Raw genomic sequence first — 14,224 nt, forward strand, 5'->3', positions numbered from 1 at the left:
ATGTGACCCCTGAGCTACACCCCTGCTCTAGGTGATGTCACCACAATATAATTTTATATCCTGATCAGTGCGTGGCTGAAACATGTACAGGTGGATATGTAGGAATACAGATCGTTTCAGCCGTGAGAAGAAGACATGTTCTTTGATTAATTCCTCCTGTTTGAATCCTTTTTACCTAAAGTTGTTAACAGCGTCCAGACATGAGCCTCCGTTCAGACAGGGGGCGCTGTAACATTCGTCGACGTTGACCTCACAGCTGTCACCTGAGAAGCCGGCTGGACAGTTGCAGGTGTAGCCTCCTGTCAAGTCCTCGCACACACCCCCATTCAGACAAGGGTTTGACAGGCACTCATTTATTTCCAGCTCACAGCGAGATCCTGTGGAGAAATGACGAAAGATGTACAAGTGCATCTATACTCTCACTTTTACATTTACTATACAGTATATAGCAGTAAAAGTGGTAATGATTTTTAACCCATAAAGACCCAAACATGACCCATTTGGACGTTCCGAGGCTCCGTAGCGAACGTGGAAACACCGTCATCTACAACAACACTGATTCAACAGTAAACCCATGGAGTTGAATCAGTGACAGTGGATGGAGATGATTTAAGTTCAGTTAATGATAGATTTGACTAAAATTTCTTCAGTTTTCTCCATTTTGATATAATAACCTTTGAATTTACTCTGAGCTGTTATGAACATCAGCATGATCGGTAAATTAAATACAGGAAAATACATGATTTACACTGATAAAACTGAAAATAAAGAGGATAATATTGCAATATATGGTGATAAATCACTTTAGAAAGGTTAAATATTGAGTAAAAATTAATTTGGGAACTGACACTAAAGTATCACTGGGTCTTTATGGGTTAAGGTTCAAATCTAATGTGATGCACATGGCAAAAAAAGAATATCTGACCTAGATAAACTGACTTGAACTGGAATATTTACCTTGAAGGACCTTTTTTTAAAAAAAAAATTATTTACTTATTAAGACATAATCTTGTTAAGATTATTTGACTTGTTCCAAGAATTTTCATCTTGACCTACCCCACTTAGATATTAAAACAAATTTTAAGCAATATTTATAACAAAACAAGCTACATTGTTGGGGGATGAATATGGTGGACACAGTAAATGTTTGCCCTAAAGAAATTTTTATCTGTTTTATGCAACTTTACCCATACATATTGAGTCATTGCATCTTTATAAAACCATATATATATATATATATACACACACACATACAGCATAGATTAAAAAAAAAAAAATTACTATGAAGAATTTTAGCATTCTATACTCTTCAGATAATATTTTCTTATTTTAAGAAAACTTGGTAAGTGCAATTTTCTTACTGCACTGGCAGGTAATTTTAACCCAATAATGACTTTAATTTTCTTGATCCGGAGGAACACTACTGATGATGTGTCCTGGGCCCCTGCTTGCCCTGGGGGGTATCCTGTTCCCTGGGTTGGGCCTAGGCTGGACGCATGCCTCCTGATTGCCTTTCTACGTTCCTCCCGCATCGTGCCCTTCCCTCTACAATACTCACTGATGAACTTTTGTACATGCTCGCACAAAGTATATCAACACCTTATCCTGTGTTTTGGAATCAAAGTTCTATAAAGGCCTTTTTTGCAGTGTACCACTTAAGAAATAAACTGAGACCAAACAGATCAACATTCTGAACCTGTGAAGCCGCCAACACAACTGCAGGAAAACCTGTTGACCTCATCCACACATATGCCATCGTTCAGGCAGGGAGAGGACATACACTCATTCACCTCAGCCTCACACAGTGAACCTGAAACACAGGACATAAAGACAGAGTAAACATGCATGTACATACTTCTGATGTCACTAAAGTGAACTTGTAAAACTTTCAAGTCTCAGAATAATCCATTAGATTGATCAGTATTTCCACATATTCCATTAAATGGTAAAATATGGTCGTGGAAAAAATTATTAGACCATCAAAAGTCATCAGAAACAATGGTTATGCAATCAAGTACTAACTCCTGTGTGTATCAGGTGACTAAAACAGACAGAAAAGAAAATATGGAATGAATAAAAGCACTGTTTTTGTCAGTACAATGCCATAGATATTGATGTAAGAACCAAAGTGATTTTGGTTATTATCAAGAAAACCATGGAAAATGGATAGATATCAGCTCTGAAATTAAACTACTATGAGCTATTTTTGTTGTTATCAATATATTTGTCCAAACAAATGTACCTTTAGTTGGACCAGCCATTAAAATGAACAAGAAACTGAAGAAAACAAGGGTGGTCTAATAATTTTTTCTGCGACTGTATATAAGTGTAGGATTCGGTTGATGGCCTTACCTAAAAATCCAGGTTTGCATTGACACTGGAACTCTCCCATTCCATCGTTACACAGGCCTCCATTCTGACACGGAGCGGAATCACACTCATCTATGTCAACCTCACATTTAGCACCTGAGTTAGAAATATCACAGCTTGTATAAAATGTTCATCACGACAGAGTCACACATAGCACCGCAATGAGGCTGACGACATGTCTGCTGGATTAAAAAGGCAGATGAAAAAAACAACGTGCAGTGAGCTGAGCAGGTGGCGTCTTACCGGTGAAGCCCGGCATGCAGGTGCACACATATCCAGCCCCAACCTCCTCACACGTGCCCTTATTCTGACAGGGATTCAGGAAACACTCATGAAAAACCTGCAAGGACAGACAGACTGTCAATCCACAGAAGAGCATGAATGTCATTAGCCTCGTAGCATACCTGCCTAAGTCATACACTATATGGACAAAAGTATTGGGACACGTTGAATTCAGGTGTTTCCTTTCTAACAGGGGTCTGGGATACAAAACAATAATGACTAATGTATCACTGCATTGGTTAGTTTGGTTTAAATTGTTATCTTTGCTTCCAAAATTCCAAATGATGGTTTTTACTTAATTTCGCTCAACATTAATTTTTTTTTTATCCATGACTATGATTTTAAATGTTCCACCTCTAAATGTCTAAAATATTTTTCGTGCTCTGATTGTAAATAATAATTTTGTAACACAACTACCCATCGACTTTCTTCGCATCTCACTGAGGAAGAAAAATCTCCCATTAACCTTTAAGGAAAATATTTACATTTATAAACTATATGGACAAAAATATTGGGACACATCATGGCTACAGCTGTAAGATGTCCTGATCATTATGATTTTATACATAAACATCAATATTTATAATATTTGTCACAATATAAAACTATATTGTGACATTTGTTTTGTAGCCCAGACCAATGTTAGAAAAGAAACACCTGGATTTAATGTGGCCCAATACTTTTGTCCATATAATGTATGACTTAGGCAATTATGCTATGAGGCTAATGAAATGTGTATGCGATTGGATCCAAAACTGTTCCACTTTTACATAACATGTAACATAATGAGATTTAACACCTGGTTTCAAATAAAACATATTGCAATATTATGTAAAAATCTTTAGGTTGGCAGAACTGTTTTCAGAAAATATCACACATACAGTATATGCATGGGTAAATTTACAAAACGTAGCTCATTAAACTTATTATTAAGAGATCAAGCTAAAGTGGAAAAAAGAGCTTGTAATTTTGGATGAAATCTGAACTGACCAAGGACCACAGACCTCAGCTATAAAGTTAACTCAATGCAGAAGTAGTTTAAAGTGTAATGCCACTGATGGCCACTAGATGGGCTACAAACTTCACACTGAAGCTCCCATATAGTTTTTTTGGAGCTCATTCTGGTCTGGTTTGATTTATTTGGACCATGTAATAAGTGATCTCTTCTATCGTTAAGTTACTGTCACATTAATATATATGTTGGATAAAAAACTGTGCGTTTTGTCTGACAGGACTGACTGAAACTGTCACTCATCTACTCCAGTGGGTTTCCAGAGCTTCAGTGAATCTTGAATACAATTTCCTTACAGATAGCTTGACCGTATTTGTCAAGAAGTTAGCACTGTCAAAGGACTTTGCTACATGAAGTTTATAGGTTTATATAGTTTAGCATCACCCAGCGCACTCCCCAGCTCCGCCCTTTTGGCCAAATATGGTAATTTCTGGCTCGACAGAGCTGAGATGGACATCAGCAGCAAATGAAAAGTTACTCCATAGTGTTTTCAATGATGCCAGATAAAAAAAAAAATTCTTTTGTTTAAGAATGAGGTCAAAAGTGCATCTTGTCTCAAATGGATGTTTCAGTCCTTTGTCTACTTTTCTTTAATATTTCAGTCCTTTGTTTAGTTTTCTTTAAATATTTCATTCCTTTGTTTAGTTTTCTTCCATATTTCTGTCCCTTGTCTAGTTCTTTTATATTTTAGTTTTTTGTCTAATTTTCTTTAATATTTCAGTCCTTTGTTTAGTTTTCTTTAATATTTCAGTCCTTTATCTAATTTTCGTTAATATTTCAGTTCTTTGTCTAATTTTCTTTAATATTTCAGTTCTTTGTCTAGTTTTCTTTAATATTTCAGTCCTTTTTCTAATTTTCTTTAATATTTCAGTTCTTTGTCTAGTTTTCTTTAATATTTCAGTCCTTTTTCTAATTTTCTTTAATATTTCAGTTCTTTGTCTAGTTTTCTTTAATATTTCAGTCCTTTGTCTAATTTTCTTTAATATTTCAGTCCTTTGTTCAGTTTTCTTAAATATTTCAGTTCTTAGTCTAATTTTCTTTCATGTTTTGGTCCTTTGTTTAGTTTTCTTTAATATTTCAGTCGTTTGTCTAGTTTTCTTTAATATTTCAGTCATTTGTTTAGTTTTCTTTAATATTTCCAAACTATAATTACAGAAGTGTACTGTGTGGAGAAAATTACTGAAATTATGAGCTGATAAATTCTTGTGAAAGTGCTAAAAAACAAACAAACTGTGTAATGTCATATCACAGACATTCCATATGTTTAGAAAAGCTGAGTTTGAACCTGACTGCTGGCCTGGTAGTCCTCGATGACCTCCACCTCTGGAGCAGCTGTCACACTCTCCTCCTTGGGAAGAAAACTGGAGCCAAAACCTGACAATGACACCCATGGAAAACACAGACAATGTAAGCAGAGACAAGTCGGAAAAACGCAGCACGGATCTTTCCCTTGCTACCAAACTGGCAGATTTCTGCAAACCCGCTGAACAAAAACCTCTATTCTTATGTGAAACTGGCAGCGTCCAACAGCTTTCATTCCCACACTTAAGGCACGCGGTGTTTTTCATTTCCATTCTGCAGCAGAGCAATAAAAGTCAGATTATTTCCATTATCCTCCTGAATCCATAAAACCATCTATTTTCCAAGTGGACTGAGCTGTCACAACACACATCAGACTGGTCACAGCTGCGGCGGCTGCACAACGTTTGGAAAGGCTGTAAGTACATAAGTATAAAAATCCACATTGTCACAGAGAGGTTAATGCAATAACTCCAACAAGCTAACAAATACAACACTGTGGTTAATGGTTTACTCGAACAAACTTCAAAGACTTTTCCACATAGTAAGTTATGTTTTAATTTAGTGTTCTATGAGCAAAGTGGTTTTATTACCACTTCATTGTTTTATTTATTCTCCTGCTGTTTAGAGTAATATTGTATGTTTGTAATTATATTCTATTTTTTCTATTTTTCCACTGTGTTCCTTGTTCACCGAGGGCCTTAGACAATTGTAATTTCAGTTTTTCTGTATGTGCTGTGCATACGGCAAACTGACAAAGACTTTAACGTTTAAATTTTACACATAAGGGTCAAAACACAGTATTTGAAATCTCTCTGACAGGACATTTTAGAGACAACTTGACAGATTAGTGTTGCTAAATGACCAACATTTTTACTTTTAAATTCATATTTGCTTTAGTTGGACTATAAGGGATTATCCAAAACAAGGCGCTACTTCATATTGAAATAAATGTTGGAATGGCAATCAATTAAAGTTTGCTCTCTGACGGGACTTTACCATGTTTCGACCCATAAACTGCTGAATTTCTCAGTTTTACACAGATTTTAGTGAAGCCTTGAGTGACACCTAGGCTACACCAGCAACAAACAGCTAATTTCACAAAGATACACCAAGGTTTAGGTTCTGCTCAGAGTCAAACCTTCACTTAGATACATTTATTTGTTGTTACCAAATGTTTACTTCTTGGTTCTCAAAGTACAAGGGTGTCAAACATATGGCTCAGAGGCCAAAACCGGCCCTTCAAAGGGTTCAATCTGGTCTATGCGATGAATTTGCAAAGTGAAAAAATTACAAAGAAGACATTGGCATTCAAGTGAGTCACTGAGTCTTAACAAATTGTATTCATAATAAACATAATTGCTATGTTTTTTTTAGATCCAGACGCCTGTTACTAAATGTTTTGCATATTTGTAGATCCACTGTGATCTGTAAGTTGTAATGCACATGTAAATGATGAACTGAAGAATAATACTGGTAAAATCACACTTGTTTTTATTGAGAAACTTCTGGTTGTTCATGATTGTTCAGGTTATTCACATTTTTTAGTTAGTCAGTGCAAACATTTTATACTTTTTTTTGCACTAAAACACAAAGAAAAATCTGCAGTTGTCACTATTTATAGGTTATTATGCTATTATTTTACTGGTCCAGCCCCTTGAGATCACATTGGGCTGAATGTGGAAACAGAACTAAAATGAGTTTGACATCCATGTCTAAGTAGGACTGATTTGCTTTGAATTCTGGTCCAGTAAGATTTAGGGTAATTCTGGAGGAGTTGGAGCACAATTTGGCTCATTATACTTTAATTAGTGTACAATTCCAAGACATAAAAATTGTAGTGCACCACAAGGTTTCTTCACCAAGTCAGAACAAATTATTATTTTTTTCTGTTTTATGGAAATGTGGACCAAAGTTTCTGTCAATTACCTAAAGTAAGTCTGGAATGGATGATGCAAACCCTGACTCTAGCAAAGACCTTGTTAGTCCTATCTTCATCGGCTCCCTTAGATGATAACGATGAGGTGGACAATCAGTTGGTTGCAACCTTCAGCTTCACCACTGGATGTCGCGAATAATTATACACTGAACCACTGAAATTTCTTCCAGCATACAAAAAAAAGACAAGTGATTATTCCACCTATTCAAACCTCTGAGCTCATTTTACCTTGGCTGAAAAAATACTTTTACATAAGGTTTCCATAAATATATAAATAAATAAATTCATTAATAAAGTATGGGATGACAGATTTAACCCATAAAGACCCAGTGCTACTTTTGTGGCAGTTTGCAAATGAATTTCTCTCTATTCAACCTTTCTTAAGTGATTTATCAGCATCTATTATAACACTGTCCTTTGTTTTTTGCATTTTTAAGTGAAAAATCAGGTATTTTCCTATATCTAATTCCCTGATCATGTAGATGTTCATAAAAACTCAAATTGACGTTGACGGTTATTATAGCAGAAACAGAGAAAACTGAAGATAAAGTGACTTTCTCAGCAGAGCTATCATTAACTGAATGTAAAAACTGCATGGGTTTCACTGGTGAATCAATATTGTAGAAGATGATAGTGTTTCTATGGTAACTACAGATCCTCTGAACGTCCAAATGGGTCATTTCTGATGACCATGAAAAGATGAAAAACTGCATTTTACACCAATAACTTACGTGTATTGATAGGATTAGTGGATTAACAGGTATTAAACATTTTAGATCAGTAGATGCTTTTAGTCGCCACTGGACGTTTGGGTCTTTATGGGTTCATTTCTACACCAAAAGCAATCCAACAGTACAGTTTCTACTGGGTCCTTAAGACAAAACATGATAAATACAGTGTCTGTGTGTGTGAAATCCTACATTTGTCTCTTTTTTTTTTTTTAATTTGGGAGGTCTTACTGGAGCAGTGCTGGATGGTGGTTGCCCCGGTGATAGTGGTGGTACCATAGAAGGGGCAGGAGAGGCAGTAGGAGCGTCCATGCTCTGGCTGGTAGTAGTCTCTGGGACAGGGGTAACAAGGAACCAGACCAGTCCGGGAGAAATGACCTGCTGAGCAAGGGACTGCAGACGAGAGGAGAGGCACCAAAAAAACTTAGAAAGTAGTGGAAGAATATGCATGGCAGGTAATAACCCAAAATGTGGAAAGTAACACAGAAGCTCCAAGTCTGCACTCTTAAGAAGGTAATGGTTATTTTTGTTTTTTTTAACTTGGAAACAAAGGCAGCAACAATTTCCCTGATTTATCACCCAACTTTAAAGGGCAAACGCATAAAATTCGTCTCTCAGCTATAATTGCACACGAGTGAACGATTATAGAAGACAGCTCTTTTTGTCACCTTTCTGTTTGCTTTACGTTACCTAGCAACATGCCGTACCGTCTGAGAATGATGACTGATTTTTATAGTTAAAATAAGCAGTTTGATGTGAAATTGGGGGAGGCTTCTGACTCACCTCCACACTCCGTGTCGTCCACAGCTCCTCTGGTGACTGTGGAGGTGTCATCGGGACAGGGCCGACACTCTCTTGCACCGAACCGTGGCTGGAAGTGTCCCAGCGGGCATGACTCGCAGATCTCCAGCCCATTGAGTGAATGACTACCAGGCTTACACTGGCCTGGAAAATACAACAGTTACATTCAAAGCACATGTATTAAAACAGAGCAAATGAAGTAGTCCCTTACACCAGAGTAAACATACAGAACTGTGGAAAAGTCCTATGCAAACATTAGCTGTGTTGGTTCAGTAAAGTTGTTATGACCACACATATGCATCAAATTTGGATATATGTGAAGTATGTACAGTATGGAAATGCAAAGACCTAAACAGCCATCTGTGACGAAAACCATCGACTGATATAAACAACTTATTGCCTGTTTATTCATTAATCCTATCAATACCTGTAAATAACTGGTGCAAAATACAGTTTGTCATCTTTTCATGGTCATCAGATATGACCCATTTGGATGTTCAGAGGCTCCGTAGTTTCCGTAGAAACACTGTCATCTTCTACAACATTGATTCACCAGTAAAGCCCATGGAGTTGGATCAATGACAGTGGATGGAGATGCTTAGTTTATGTTCAGTTAATGATAGATTTTACTGAGAAAGTCACTTTTTCTTCAGTTTTCTCTGTTTCTGATATAATATCCCTCAACTTTAATCTGAGTTTTTATGAACATCTATATGATCAGTATATTAAATGTCGCGAAAATACATGATTTTTCACTTAAAAACATAAAAGACAGAGGACAATATTATAATAAATCATGGTAAATCATTTAAAAAAGGTTAAACAGACAAAAAAATTCATTTGGGAACTGACACAAAAGTAGCAAAGCAAAACAAAACATGATCCCTGATAATAACTCTACAGTTAAAATGAGAAAAAAAAAGCCATTTGATGAATAAAGGTGAAGATGATTAATTTTTTGGGTTCTTGTACCTGCTCAAATCATTAATTTTATAATATCTAGTGTCTGTTGAGTGGAAATGGTTTAAACTTACATCACATTGATTTTTCAATTTTGCAAGTTCAACATTAGCTCCCATATAAAGTCTATTTTTAATCCCAGGAGTTATTGCTTAATTACATTATGAGTTATATGCAGTTCAACAGTTAATTAGTATCTCAAGCTGAAATATTTTACTTTCTGTCAGTGCTAATTATTACTGAGTATCAGAAGAGGAATAATTGTCTGACAGCTTTTTCCTGCTCTAAACCAACATTATCAGGTTTTTAAGAATTGAAAATCAGGCTCCCTTGGTTTCACTGTCACTGCAAGTCAAACATAAATGTCGGCAGTGTTGCTAATTGATATTCTCACAATGAAAATCTCCAAAATTGTGCCATCTTTTATATATTTAATCAATGCCCATACACTACAATGAAATCAGAGGCTACGACAATATGTCCTGCCTGTGGTGCAAAATGAGCAGTATAGCTGTTCATTTATTCCAGACACTTACAAACACTTATGTTTAATATGAGTGTGAGGTCAAACTGTGTATGTGGACATCGTACCTTTACATTCGACCACGCTGCGGGAGTGCAGGTAGGCGGTGGAGGTTCCCTCAGGGCAGGACTTACACTCCAGCTGACCTTCCTGGTCCTGGTACGAGCCCAGCCAGCAGCTTTCACAGTCATTGTACTCCAGAGAAAAGTAGGTTCCCACTGGACACTGGACTGAAACATGATAAAACAACAGTGTTTTGAAGGTGGGTGGTTACCCAGCATACTTATTTATCATATACTAATAAATAGCTACCGTAAGGGCAGATGGCATTGAGTCACTATTGGGGAAAAATGTAATGAGTTTGTTCAAATTACAAAAGGTGTTCCACAAGGCAGATGACTGGGACTCCTCTTTTTCACTCTATATTACGGGTGCCAAATATATAGCCCGCGGGCCAAAACTGGGCCACCAAAAGGTCTAATCCAGCCCGTGGGATGAATTTGTCGAATGTAAAAATTACACTTAAGATACTAACAGTCAATGGTGTCAAAATCAAAATGACAACTTCTTTGTTTTGGCATGAAAAAAGTAAAATTCTGAAAAATGTTTACATTTACAAGTTATCCAGAACCTGAAAAAAATATGAACCTGAAATGTCTGAAGAGAAATAATGTTTTGTGTATTTATAGATCCATTGTGATCTGTAGGTTTCATTTTTGTTCATGTAATTGACATTTTTTTAAAATGGTAGTTTGTAAATAGAAATATTTTCATACTATAATTGAACTTTTTTTCACTCAAGGAAAAATTGGAGTCTTCAGTCTATGTTCCATCTACAAACACTGACTCCTTTGGTTTTAAATAGAGTGTCAAAACTCTGGAATCAAGGCTGTTGGTCTGTAAACATTTCACTGATGCTGATAAACAATTATGGCATACTCGGAGTAATGTTCATCTCAGAAGTCATGACCTTATATGTGCAAATGTCGAGACGTAACTAGTTATAGACGTAACAAATATAGCAGGAATTAAAATTGGTTGTAGAAATCCACTCAACTTTTGCCAAAACGAATATAAAGATAGCTTTGCAGCACCTGGAGTGTTCAAATTCAAACTTTTTGAACTATTAGGGTCCAAATACACAAATAAATGAACCAAAGACTAATAAAAGTGGGTTTTGCAAAATATGACCCCTTTAAGGCTATGGATGTTGAAGGTTGACAAGCCTCTTCAACATCACATGGATGTCAAGGACAGTACCATCCTTTTTTTTTTAACATAAGGGGACTGGAGGGTGTTCCAACTACAGGTGGATCACATTCCCCCAGTCTCCCTGGTGCTGATATTGTAAGATCCACTTTTACATATTGTGAGAATAAATGTTGCTGCCAAATTCAATAGTTTAGTTAAGAGCCCATGCCATGTTAAGGAACTTTTAATTAAGCACCATATTTAAATGACATGAATAAGTGAATCACTCACCACACATTCTGCCTTTGAGTACTGAACCCGGTCTGCAGAACAGAGAGGCCCTCTTGCTCTCCAGTGATTTCGGATCAGCAACGATCATTTCAGACGATAGATGGAAACTGGACAGCGGCTGCTTGGACAGCGTCCGCCTCAGCCGATTGGTGAGCTGTTCCAGGGTGCGCAGGAGCCTTTTCTGATTGGCCACCTCGATTGAGTCGTTCCTCGACAGGGGCAGTGGGATGCTTGCTGGGAGAATGGGAAAAGTTTAAAAAACTGAAAAGGACAATAAAAGCTGCGGGTATCAAACACAAACAACAGAATCAGAATACTTTTTTAATGCCAGGGGGAAAATTTTGTTATAATTGTTCCATTCAAGTATAATAAAAAGTAGCAGGAAAGAAATCATCAATACAACAAAAAAGAAAGAAAAAACAACAACAAAAAAAAAATATACACACACACAAATATACATATGGTGTTTTATATGTATATTCTTAGATTAGTGATTTATGTATGGTTTTAGAACTGAGTTTTATTATGTATTTTATGTCTATCTATCTATCTATCTATCTATCTATCTATGCTTGAACAATGCAAATAAGTCAAAAATATGAAATGTGCAATGTTCTTTATGACTATAACAATAAAGTACATTTCTTGTGACAATATTTGGTCGAAAAAAAAAAAAGATGAGTATTTTAACAGTATCAGTGTCAGCGATGCTCATTAAAACAGTCTATCACTCTATATATAGATGTATATCATGGCTAAAAACAGAGAATACACTCCATCAAGGTTATTAACATTAAAGACAACTAAGAAAATAAAGAAAATCAAGTGTGTTAACTCGATAAACTCAAAAGTATGGATAATTTATGTTGTCCAGTTGTCTCATGTATATCCCATAAAGATCCAGTGTGACTTTTGTGGCAGTTCTCAAGTGAATTTTTCTCTACATTAAACTTTTCTTAAGTGATTAATCATCATTTTTTGTAATATTATCTTCTTTATTTTGTGTTTTCTCCATAAAAATCATGTGTTTTCCTACATTTAAATCACTGATCATGTAGATGTTCATAAAAGCTCAAAGTAAATTATTATAATAATTATTATAATTATTATAGTTATTATATCAGAAACAGTGAAAACTGAAGAAAAGCTGACTTTTTCAGCAAAATCTATCATTAACTGAACATAAACCAAGTGTATCCATCCACTGTCATTGATCCAAGTCCATGGGTTTTACTGGTGAATCAATGTTGTAGAAGATGACAGAGTTTCCATGTTCACTACAGAGCCTCTGAACGTCCAAATGGGTCATATCTGATGACCATGAAAAGAGGACAAACTGTATTTTATACCAATTATTTACATGTATTGATAGAATTAGTGGATCAACAGGTATTACAAATTTTACATCAGTAGATGCTTTTGGTCAAAGATGGATATTTGGGTCTTTATGGGATATGCTTCTTCTCTTAAATCATTAGTTTTTAGGCCACCACAATGTGTGCATAACTGTGTAAATTAAATTGTGTGATTTTAGGAAATATTCCAAGTAGTTCCTATATCTTACAGTCATACACCAAATAGTTACTCTACCTGTGATATTGAAGAAGATCTGGATCTTCTGGTCTCTGGTGGGGCCTGTGATCTTCCGATGCCTCTTGGTGCGGTGGTGGGGTTGGAGGCTGCTGTCCTGCTGTCGACCAGGGAGCTGTCGGCTGCCTGTCGCAAAGCCTGACTCAAAGTACGCGTAATCGTGGGCACCCTGGGGACCCCAGTTGTTTCCCCAACCCCCTGGTACTGATGCATTTTTGACAAAGACAAGGAAGAACAGTGAGATACTGTAACCAGCTGCTTTAACTGAAGTAAAAGTGGTTCTGTGAGGGTGTCGGTGTAAAGTGTACCGATGGAAAATCCGTTCTCGTAGTCATAGTTGTACTCCAGACAGTGACCTTGTGACATGACCTCGAGCTTACAGTTCACGTCGTCAGAGCTGCACAGGTTCGGGAGCTGTGGAGGAAAAATGCAGCATGTGTTTAAGAGCAAATGTGAAATGAGCGGAACAAGTTGGATTCACAGCTGCTCTAATGGTACAAATACTGTGTGTGTGTTCCTCACCATGCCTCCCAGTTTAGTGTTGAACTCTCCAGCAAACGACTTGACCAGATCCACATCATCACAGCGTGAGGCTTTAAACAGCATCTCAAATGGCTTGAATCCGTTGTTTGCTACACGGTTCACTGGGAGGGACAAAAAGGATTTTACACATGAGTACTTTTACAAAAGTACTCATGTGTAAAGAGCATCTCAAATGTTTGTTGGTCTTGTATGTGATATTGTTTTTCTAGTGTACAGTGTACAATCATTATGTGAATTACAATTTATTCCTAAAACCAGGGTTCCTACAGGTTTCTTCAAGTTAAATTTAACACTTTTTAAGACCTTTTTAAGTCTACTTTGGACAGAATTCAACACCTATTTCACAGCCTTACTAGCAAAAATTTGTGACTCCTAGAATTTAGGAAAACTGGTGTCAACCAGGTCGAGAATGATCTTTTCTCCAACCAGGCAATGTTAAATTTGCACTTCTTCATGCTTAATTTTGGGCAACATATGCGTGACTAACCGCTGCATGTGTGTTGGGCTGAATGTTTTGTGATTATTTTTGCGAAGTTAGCGATAATTGGTTCCTAATTTCAATACAAATTGTCGGGATGAAACTGAATAGTCTAACGTTGCTTTCTTTGCAGCTTGGACATTTCCCAGACACATTTAAACACAATACAGCAAAAAGGTTTATTAACATAACTTAAGACTTTCTACATCAAATTTAA

The 14,224-nt window shown here is 36.5% G+C and overlaps 1 protein-coding gene across 2 annotated transcripts in view; it reads right to left on the reverse strand.

The window, feature by feature from the left end:
- svep1 (sushi, von Willebrand factor type A, EGF and pentraxin domain containing 1) overlaps window positions 1-14,224 on the reverse strand; it is a 171,849-nt gene that overhangs the window by 46,501 nt on the left and 111,124 nt on the right. For both annotated transcript variants that reach the window (XM_030162208.1, XM_030162206.1), the window contains exons 13-24: window positions 13,509-13,630; window positions 13,295-13,400; window positions 12,987-13,190; window positions 11,397-11,630; window positions 9,983-10,144; window positions 8,414-8,575; window positions 7,862-8,023; window positions 4,950-5,038; window positions 2,614-2,710; window positions 2,353-2,466; window positions 1,697-1,810; window positions 176-377 (exon numbers count right to left, since the gene is read on the reverse strand). In XM_030162208.1, coding sequence (XP_030018068.1) covers window positions 176-377; window positions 1,697-1,810; window positions 2,353-2,466; window positions 2,614-2,710; window positions 4,950-5,038; window positions 7,862-8,023; window positions 8,414-8,575; window positions 9,983-10,144; window positions 11,397-11,630; window positions 12,987-13,190; window positions 13,295-13,400; window positions 13,509-13,630 — 1,768 coding nt within the window. The remainder of the gene's footprint in view (window positions 1-175; window positions 378-1,696; window positions 1,811-2,352; window positions 2,467-2,613; window positions 2,711-4,949; window positions 5,039-7,861; window positions 8,024-8,413; window positions 8,576-9,982; window positions 10,145-11,396; window positions 11,631-12,986; window positions 13,191-13,294; window positions 13,401-13,508; window positions 13,631-14,224) is intronic.

The sequence above is a fragment of the Sphaeramia orbicularis genome, chromosome 18 (assembly GCF_902148855.1).
Source record: "Sphaeramia orbicularis chromosome 18, fSphaOr1.1, whole genome shotgun sequence".
In the NCBI taxonomy this organism is placed as follows: domain Eukaryota; kingdom Metazoa; phylum Chordata; class Actinopteri; order Kurtiformes; family Apogonidae; genus Sphaeramia; species Sphaeramia orbicularis.